Here is a 10,333-nt window from a genome sequence, read left to right as displayed (position 1 = left end):
CATACCAATTTAGGTATGTATATGAGTTTTCATACACTTAGAAGTTATGTAATAGTTTTCTAATGTAAACTGTCAAAATTTTGAAATTTAATTTTGAATTATATGATACTAAGCCCTACTATAACATCAATAACACAATACATATGGCCTCTCAAGCCTAAGTTTAATACTTTTCTTGAAGTAACTGAACTTCAAGTTAAAGTAAAATTCACAAGCTGACTGTGTCTAAAAAGAGATTGCTCACATTAAATTTTTTCCCTCATAAACTTAAAGTATCATAAGAATATTAACATTGAGAAGTTATTTTAGTGAACCTATTCTAACAACAATAACCTTAATATCTGAAAATATGCCCTCGAGGGCAGGCACAAGATACTGTCAGGAAAGTAATCACATTTTCCCTATATCTCCTATTCTTGGCATTTATGTAGCGCTAGAAGTAGGAATACCATCTCTTTCTAGCTATTATATTTACATTTAGTTTGTATCGTAGTATAGGCTGTTTAGGTTCATCTTAAATCAGAATTATATCTGATAATTTCTAGAATATTCTCTCTCTAATGTGATTGATTATGAATGGAATGATCTTATGGCATCAGCATTTTGATTTACAACATGCAATGAAAATGTTGGTTGAAAAATAAATATTGAAAAGTCCACAGCTCTAAAAATAGTACTTTTTCTCTTTTTCTAAATGGCTGTATTGTTGATCAGAACAAAAATGGCTGCAGGATTACTTAACATTTAGTTTCCCCAAACTAATATTTTCCTTATTATTTTTATGTAAATTCTTACTTGCACAGCCACCCAACTTAATATTTCAAAACTATAAAAATAAATGTTTGCATTAGATGTATAATGTGAGTAACCTCAAAAAATTGCATTTTCTTTTTAGAACATATTATTTGTTAATATTCCTAGGTAAGCAGCTCTGCAATAGTATACATTTTTAACTGCTCATGGCTTCTTGAATCATAAACAATGTGCAAATGGCTCTTTCCCTTTATTCCTCCCTGGTTTATATGGTCTTTACACAAACAAATCATCTTAGCCATTGATTTTAAAGAGATGTTTATAAAACAATATGCACACTGGCAGCAAAATCTGAGATTTGTGTTACCCCTTGGATATAAAGTGCTGTGTTTTTGTCTTTTCCAAGCAAAAGTATTCAACTTTTAGCAAAGTGATCCCTCCCACATCTTGTCTACACCTGCAACTCTTACAAGATACAGAACTAAACATGAGACTCATCTAGGTCTACACCAGTCTCCCCCAGCTCAGTGGGAGTAAATGTGAACTGGCTGGACAGCAGGGGGTTCTCCATGCCATTTTCCTCACTTATGTGAAGGACAGTATCTCCATGCTGTAGGAGGATGGACGTCTCAAGGCCTGTGAAGTCATCAGGGTCTGAGAGTTGAGTAGAGAGGGGGCTGTGTGCTGCAGCACCTTGTGCTTCTGGGTCCTCCTTCTTTTCTCCTTCTCCAGCAGGGAGGGTCTCACTCTATAATCAAAAGGACCCTGATGTCACAGAAAGGTAGGATGGGTGCCAGGGAAGAGTATCAAAAATGATGTCTAGCTGTAACTGGACAAGGAATTACAAGACTAGTGCCAGTTCCAAGCTTTGTCATATTTGAGATCTTATATAGGCCCTCCTAACTTTCTAAGCCTCAGTTTTCTCACCTGTAGCATGAGCATAATTTTTGCCCTACTTACCTTATAGACTGTGAGGATAAAATGAGATAATGGTGTTACAATGCTTTTTAACCATTAAAGACTATACAAATGTATGCATTAATATAGTCCCTTAGCTTTCTTTAAATACTACATAAGAAGAAAGTGGGACCTATGGGAATTCATTTATAAAAATCAAAAGAAAAATATCAAAACAATGAGAAAAAAGAACAAAACAAGGTTTTTCCATTTCATAGGATATAGAAGGCTCTATATTTAAAGTCTTCCTCTAAATTGGTAACTTTTTTTAATTGAACTATCTTTAAACTATGTATTTTCTACTGGTTTTCAATAGTTACTTTAGCTGTGAAGTATTTTCTTTTAGGCTTTTCATAATGAAGAATACTAACACTTCTTTTATTTCTTCTTAAGTAAATGTATTCCTGCCTATACACTTTATATAGATTTTCACGATGATAGGACCAATGTCTGGCTAACAAAATGTTACAGTCCCAGCCCTAAATTATATGGAATGAATTTGCATATCCAAGTGGTTCCTAGACCCAAGTATGGAGGGAGTAAGCCTTGCCTCTTTCTCTAGCACTCTCACCTGTTTGGGGGACAGGCTATGAAGATCAGCAACAACAATGGCCGGGGAAGATGTGAGGACTGGTTTGTCCATTCCTTCTGGTTTCCTAGATGGGGCTGGGCTGCAGCCTTGTGGCTGGACTGTAGCAGAAAGTGTGTCTGTTGGGGCACTTGCTGACTCTGGCTGAGCCTCAATGAAGGTCACAGAGCGTTTCTGATCCGCTGTAGGTCAGAAGTAAAGCAGTAAATAGAAGGGAAGCATGTTGTCAGTGCTTAATAATTAACCAGCGTCTCCTGGCTTTTCTTAGTAAAGACATTTATTAACTTATTAATAAATGAGAGCATATTTGACTATTATGTACATATTTTTATTTTACCTTCTTGTAAAGAGTAGAATTTGGGTAGAAAAATCATATTTATATAAATGGCCTAAAAATAAGATTTGCATAGAATTTTAGGTGACCTTGGTCATCACTCATAACAACCACCAACAGTACTTAAAAGTCCCTATGAGCCATCATTTCTTTGCCTTCAGTAAGACAGATAACAAACTCAGTTCCTGGCTTGGGTAAAGGAAGCACAATTTTCTACAGTAAAATCTCACAGCGTTCTTGTTTACCTTGAACTCTTCCAGTTCCCTAAGTTCATGGGGGTAAGGATGGGCGTTAGAAAAAGTGAGAAGAAAAAATACACTAAAGTTTTCTGGGAAACTTCTTTACACATCTTAGTGCTTTCTCAAAGTGGGGCTTATCTGCATGAGCTCAGTTTCTGCAGGCCTTCCCAGCTGAGTTGCGTGGCATCATGTCAATGGTATGGGACACAGAAGGGACACAGGAGGCCTCACCAGATGGCTTTGTTTTAGGTTGAATGCTCCTCCGAGTGGTCGACAGCCGAGCCCCATGGCGGTTTCTGGGTTCAGTCTGAGTCTTCTGACGTGATAGTAGAGGACGTCTTAGCTAAAGAGAATAAGCAGAATAAAGCTGGCGAGAAGGGTCTAACTGCCTGGGAGGAAACACTATACTCAGAAGATTCTGACAATGGTTTTTGCCTTTCTTTATGGGTTTCTGTGGACTCTCATGGTTGTTTCTTACATTTGTAGCTGATAAGAAATAAACTTCTTTCTGCATATTTAACTACAAGTATTTGATTCTGGCATCTTCTTTAACTGATTCTATCTCCTAATTATTACTTCTTAATATAGACAGAGAACATTAATTTACATAATTTAAGAGTCGTGTGAATTTCAGCAAATTTTAGGATACAAAACTAAAATAAGATAGGCCTACTTATTTTACTATGTAATCAGCTTTGCCGAATATGAGCTAAAAACTGATTGTTCAAGCACTTACCATGTTTTAAGGTTGCTCTGTACTGCTTGTTTTCAGTGAGGAGAAGGCAACATATAATTTCCATATAAAATGGGCATTAAAAATTAAATAGAGTCAGAAGAGGGGGGAGGGGGGAAGAGGTAGAGGGGAGGTAGACAGGGTAAAGGGGGTCAAATATGTGGTGACAGAAAGAAATCTAACTATGGGAGGTGAACACAGTGTAAAAATATGTATGCCTTACTGTTAAAGTATATAGCTGAAACTCACTGGATTTCGTTAACCAATGTCACCATAAAAACAAACAAACAAACAAACAAACATAAAAAAATAAAGTAAAATAGAACTTCTATTTCATAGGATGACTTTCCAGCCCTTTCGGGGTCTGCTTACCTGCCTCAGGCCCCTCTTCCTCCCCAACGGCTGCTGAAGGAGGAGGTTCTGTTGGCCAGGTTCACTCTGTACACTTGCCACCCTGTCAAGTACCAACATGTTAGTGTATCTGGAGAGAGTACAGAACACTCTGTGGGCATTAGCTCAGATCACTTATATGAAACGGTCACTTCAAAGATACTGTTATCTTTGAAGGAAGATTGGGAAAGAATCCCTGAGATGGGAGTTTTTCAAAGGTTTGGGAGCGAGGTCAAGGCCTGGTATCCCCAAGCTGCCAAAATTGAGATTCTGTTTTCAATCACTGATGCTGTATCTATCGTTCAACAAAACATTCGTTTGATCACACCCCTGGTTTGGAAGCCACCAAAAGGTTTGAGATGTCATATTCTGATCTCAATTTTTTTTCCGAGGGGAGGGGAAAAGGTGGTGACGAACGAACACAAACAAGTCTTATCACACGGATGGGAACACCTTTTTCAAAATTCAGTTTAAATGAAAATAAGATGGATGAAGATCAAACACATCAGACACAGAATCCATTTGGGTGAAGGGGCACATTCAACACATGTTTGCAGCCTTAAGTCTCTGTGACTACTGAGTAAATGAATAGTCATGAATAGTCACATAGGCAGACAAATGTTTTTTGAAAATGGTTTTAGATTTAAAAGGCTGGCAAAGTAATTAAGCTGTCAGTAGAACTTAGAAGATCAATCAATTAATATCAAGTAGCTGCACTCAAACACATTGTGCGATTTATAGAAGCAACAACCTGCTCCCCCCAAATTTTACTGTGTATGTGTGTATTTTATATGCAAAAATGACTACTGGCAGTGGTCACTATTTTAGTGTTGGCTGAAGCTGAAAATACTGTCATGGGCCCATGATCCCTTTTCATTCTGCATGCATGTATACCAGGTGTTTATAATGGGATTGTGAGTGAAAAAAAAAGAGATGTATTTTGCCCCAGAGAACATTGTAATCCTGTGGATGATGCCAATGGGATTATTTGGGTAATGGGTGATTAATTTCTGCTTTGCCTTTGCAAAAGGAGAGTCATGTATAAATAGTTTTTAGAGAAAAATATTCCACAGAGGAATCCAGAGTCAGCAACTGTCCAGAAAAAAAGAGAGAAAGACTATATTCATTCATTTTCATTAAAAAAAAAAATGAGCTATCTAATATCTGGCTGCAGTTGTATGGAGAGAAATTGGTTGCAAGATAGACAATCAGATGTTGTGTAAACAACTGGCTATCATCACATGGTTGACACAGGCACATCTGTCATTTTTTAAAAGTCTTATATTTCTACTAGAAGAAAGTCAATGATTCCCAAATGGAGTTTATCAAAGTTTTTATGAAATAAGGATGTATTTATATCATAATTATACCATTTGGGATACATAATACAAAATTCTATAAAAAATCCCCCAAACGGATGTTTTTAAAACTTTCTTGTTCTCCTAAATATCAAGTTCAAAAGATCTATGTACATTATTTCTATACATATATGACCTTGTACCATATATGACCTTTCTATGAAAACAGAAAATTACCCCAAAGGAACAAAGCAATAATTCTGATAAGCAATCCAGACTATATTGCTGGCATGTTTGAAATGACATCTCCTTATTAATTATACATTTTTAACATGTGTCTTAAATTAAAAAGAATATTCAATTACCATATGCACAAAAGTAGAAACAAGTTTCTCCCAAATACCAAGCAAAGCTTTTATTGGAATGGATTTTTCATTGACATCTAAATGTTACCTCAGTTCCCTTGGCTGTAAAGGGAGATGAATACTTACCACCTACCTCCCATTAAAACAGAGAAAAGAAGTTAGTTGATGTAAAATGGATTGACCATGAAAAATAATGTATATAGCATGCTTCCTTGTTTTATATTTGATATTTGTAATGAGTTTATTGCTTTTAGAACACTAAAAGGAAGTGGGTAATACAATGTTCTGAAAATAATTGAGCAGAGAAAATGAAATCGAGGCAGTCCACTGGTCTCCTTTTATTCAGTAAGCCGAGATTGTAAGAAAAAAAAAATCGTGCAAGAAAAGAAATGCATGTTACTCGGGGAGTGTTAAATGTCAAAATATAATGGTAATTTCATGATGATTATTCCAAGGAAGGATCATAAGCATCAAAATTTTCTCTATGGATAGAGAGGCTTAGTTCTAAGAAATATATCAGGTGTATAGCTTTAGTAATAGTTATTAGCTGTTCCATGTAAATGATATAGCATTTAATCAATGGAATGCACACATCAAAGATGAAATTATAGAACATGTCCTTAGAGATATCTCCCAGCTAAATTCTCTCTAAAAATGTGATGCTAACATGTTTATATTTGGAACATCAAAGTCTGGCTTAATTGTGTGTGGTCAGGACACAATAATAAACAGCCAGAGAAATTAATAATGGAAGTTATTTACACAGGATGCATTTCTTTTTCTCAGGCCTATAGCAAATTTGAGTGTCACATATAAAAAGTAGTTTTGATTTAGCTTCTCTCTAAATCACGTAATATTTTGATCATCTGTAAGATCTGTGATGTGTGACCAAAAATGTGCAATACTAAAACCAACTAGGAGAAGACTAAGGAGTCAGCCCTAAGCACCTCAATAGGACACTGGTCTCCCGAAATCTTTAATCTTGGGAATGAGAAGTGACTAATTTCTATCAGTTTGACAAATAAAAGGGCAAAACAAGAAGGATAAAAATAAATAAAACTTTCTAAAGTGAAGCTAAAATCATCCTTTGTGTTTTTGAGTCACTGAAAATCATTACAGTGGCAAACCATAACATGATCTGGATTGTAGAAAAGTAAATGCACTTGGGGCTTGGCAGAACTGGTGTGACTCAACTGTCTACAAAAAACAAAAAACATCTTACTCGAAATGGAAGCGAGTCATTTATAAGCTAGGGATGTTTAGATAATATGAGAAACTCAGTTTTAGCACAAATTACCTCTTTTCCTTTGTTTCAACTTGATGGCCTGGATTGTAGCATATACATATGTATCTCCTAATAAAATGTATACCTAATGGTATTTGTTAAAATAAATAATAGGTGAACAAGGAGCCATTCAGTAATGCAATAAAAATTCATATCACTCATTTCAAATTATAAAAAAGTATATAGATTGAAATATATTTCACAAATAAAAAATTTAAGTAGGAGTACTGGGTGAGACTAGCACATAGAAAATAAATTAGTATTTCACTGCTTTTATATGCCTTTGAGTTTCCATTTTAATGTGGTTAAAAAAATTTAGAGAAATTTAGAGATATCACGAGACACTCAGCATAGGGATGCATAAAGCCAAAACCAAAGGAACCACAAAGCACCTGCAGAGAACAGGGAATTCAACAGTAGACAAAATCCTACTTTTCCCTTTCCCAGTAAAAGATTATCATTTAAAATTTATTTAGCTTCAACAACATCCAAGAAAACACATTTTAAATGCCACCGAATTTAGAGATAAGAAGCTGGAATCACATTTAAAAGGGGGAATAATCTGGATCCTAGATATCACATAAGAACTGATTTAGCAATGACTAAGTACATATTTGTGTATCACAACACACATTTTCTGAGCCATTAAATACATAAAAAGTTTGTTATAATATTTTTCTTTGTATTTTGAGAGTACTTGCCAAGTTTTTAAACTTTAAAAATGTGGATGATGATCATGAGATGGGTTCTCCTAAATAAGTTATTTTTATTTTGTCTCACCCAGACTATACATCCTGTTCAAATTTGAACCACATTCTTTTTATCCACTGTGATTAAAATTATCCTTATGGAATCAAATAGCATTGTAATCTCTCTCTCTCTCTTTTTTTTTTTTTTAATTAGAGTTGATTGTCAATTCCTGCCCTTCAAAATGTTCTGGCATGTCCAAACAAAATCTAATTCTCAAATATAAGCATCCAAGCTTGAGCAATTGAATAACCTTCTGGAAAACAAATATGGTCCATGGTGTGTGTATTTGGGGAGGGCATTGGGAAGAAACATCTCTAATGAGTTTCTATACCTCTTAGAGCAACACTCTTCACAGAAGATAATTCTTCCGTGGAACATTGTATCAATTTATTAATTTCTAAAAAACAAAAGTTTTCTCTGTGGCATAGTGTTTCTAACAGGTTGATATTTCTCATCATAAATCTTTAAAAGAAACCAGTTAGCACAGGTTAAAAAAAATCCTAGAAGAAATTTTCGAAAGGTCTATAAAATTATCTTTTTCTCTCTATTCATTAGGTTATTCTAGTTACCTGGTCTTTTCCTCATTCAGCCTCTAGACCAACTTGACCATTTTGCCTAAAGTAAGTGGTCTTTCAAAAGCAAATCCCTAGAAAGTTTACCAAAATATTGGGGCTGGAGGAAAGGAGCTGGATTTATCACTTTCCTTTAGGCATCCTTCCTGATATTTAAATTTGGCACCAGATTTTCCTTAGAACTACTTTAGGTATATTTTAGGTCCTGAGTGATCAGGTGTGTGCTAAATGTGATTTACATTAATGCCTTACTGCTTCTTTAGGATTTTAAGAGTCTGTAGCATAAAGACATTTCATGCCAATAATAAAAAAGCCCGAAAACCAACAATTACAAGTATAAATCCTATTTTTTAAACCCACCTCTTAGTAAATGCCAAAAGTTCCTCTCCTCCAAAGAGAACGTGGTGACATGATGGAGTTCAAGAGGTACGATTTGCAGTATAGCAAAGGTGGATGTGCTACTGGCTGATGGAATGCCTCTGCTTTAATAGATTTAGAATCTAAAGTGAATGCCTCATCTTCCAGTCTCTTAGTGACTATGGCTGAATCTGGATGACTGGGAAACACCCAGAACTAAAACACAATGGTCACAGGGACAGCAGATCAACAACAGTTGATCTAAAACAGTTATCAGAGTCCTGATGTGACTGACTAAATTCAGTTGTAGATAAAATCTATAGCTTTGGCTCTGAACCAGTCTCACAGCAGAACTTTGGGCTTATTCCCATTGACACTCAACCCAAGGCAGATTAGATTGGTTTAGAGAATTCCAAATCAGTCATTTGAACCCTGAGCCTGCCAGAGAGGGCCAAATCCTTTGGAGAGTTTATAAAAATCCACCCAAACTCATACCTTCTCTCACCAACCCTAGGCTATTTACTCAGCAAGAGTAGAATTTGGGCTCATTAGAAAAGCCTTGGGACAAAGTTGGCCAAATGAAAGGCTGATTTAACACTTTCTCCTCTCAGGAGGCTACAGAAATTATCTTCTATCAAGGTTCTCTTGTCTCACATGCAATAGTAAGCATTTAACAAATGCGTTCTTTGAAAGCAGTGGTCACGGTCCTAGACTTGGTTCCAATCTCTTCAAAAGCTGTGAACAATGGAGGGAAACCAGCTTGAGAACTGTTTTGTTTTCCCCCATCCCTAAAACCCTTGATTATGGAATTAAGTCTGCACTCTGCGGCACTTCCACATTCACCACCAGTAAGAGACTGATCTGTTGGGGTAAGGGCTCGCAAACACAAATGAATGTCATGACTTATGGGTCCAGTAAAAAAAGAAAGAAAAAGATACACCTGATGACAGACGAAATTTCCCATTTTCAATTACAGAAGAAAATGCGAAATCTGAACAAGATGCAAAGAAAACAAAGGACAACCTATCACAGGAACGGCCTCTCAACATTTCCTCATCTTTGTGATAAAGCAATAAACACAGGTATATCGTACTCACTATGTAATGCAAACCTGAAAGGGAATGTTTTCTCTTGAGATGGAACAAAGGCACTCTTAGAATGAACACAAAGCATTACCCCTAATGAGGATTAGTTGAGAGGTGTGAATCAACAGCACAAGATTAGGAATGTTTGACGTGGTTTATCTGAGTGTTAAAGGTGCAGTCCCCCTTTTGGAAACTTTAAGCCAGTAGCCAGGACACTATATTGTTCACATTATAAGACTTCTCTTACTTACCAAGAAATGTTTGTGTCTGCTATTTCATGGCAAGTTTTGGAGTCATCTTTGTGCTGGGACAGATATCCTTCATATAAATGTTGTTTGAACAAGCTACTATAATAGCCTGCCACATAGCATGCATTAAAGAGAGGGAAATATATAACTTGTATTGACATTGCTACTCTTATTACAGCATCATTGTCTTCTTACCTACCACCCACGGTATCAGCTAAAAGACCTGTCTCAAATTAATAAGGGGCTTCCAGATGATGGGGAGTCAAATTAACAGGCTTCCAAACAATAGTTCTTAAGGAATAACAGTGTGGGAGGGAATGATTAGATGGGATAAATTTAACATTTGGCACATCAAACGTTTCAGACACCCATAGGACA

The 10,333-nt window shown here is 36.0% G+C and overlaps 1 protein-coding gene and 1 long non-coding RNA gene across 4 annotated transcripts in view; one reads left to right on the top strand and one right to left on the bottom strand.

Moving 5' to 3' along the window:
• LOC120587603 (uncharacterized) overlaps positions 1-3,390 on the top strand; it is a 7,675-nt gene extending 4,285 nt beyond the window's left edge. The window contains exon 3 of the long non-coding RNA XR_005649034.1: positions 3,122-3,390. This is a non-coding gene — a long non-coding RNA (uncharacterized LOC120587603). The remainder of the gene's footprint in view (positions 1-3,121) is intronic.
• The window catches only part of UNC80 (unc-80 subunit of NALCN channel complex), a 185,841-nt gene continuing 175,514 nt past the window's right edge, over positions 7-10,333 (bottom strand). For all 3 annotated transcript variants that reach the window (XM_039844657.1, XM_039844658.1, XM_039844660.1), the window contains 4 exons: positions 3,978-4,059; positions 3,104-3,215; positions 2,282-2,481; positions 7-1,501 (listed from right to left, as the gene is read on the bottom strand). In XM_039844657.1, coding sequence (XP_039700591.1) covers positions 1,235-1,501; positions 2,282-2,481; positions 3,104-3,215; positions 3,978-4,059 — 661 coding nt within the window. In that variant the 3' untranslated portion in view covers positions 7-1,234. The remainder of the gene's footprint in view (positions 1,502-2,281; positions 2,482-3,103; positions 3,216-3,977; positions 4,060-10,333) is intronic.

This window comes from Pteropus medius, unplaced genomic scaffold (assembly GCF_902729225.1).
Source record: "Pteropus medius unplaced genomic scaffold, Ma_sr-lr_union100, whole genome shotgun sequence".
Classification (NCBI taxonomy): Eukaryota; Metazoa; Chordata; class Mammalia; order Chiroptera; family Pteropodidae; genus Pteropus; species Pteropus medius.
The sequence above is the reverse complement of the archived record's forward strand: the minus strand, read 5'-3'. Positions and strand labels throughout refer to the sequence as shown.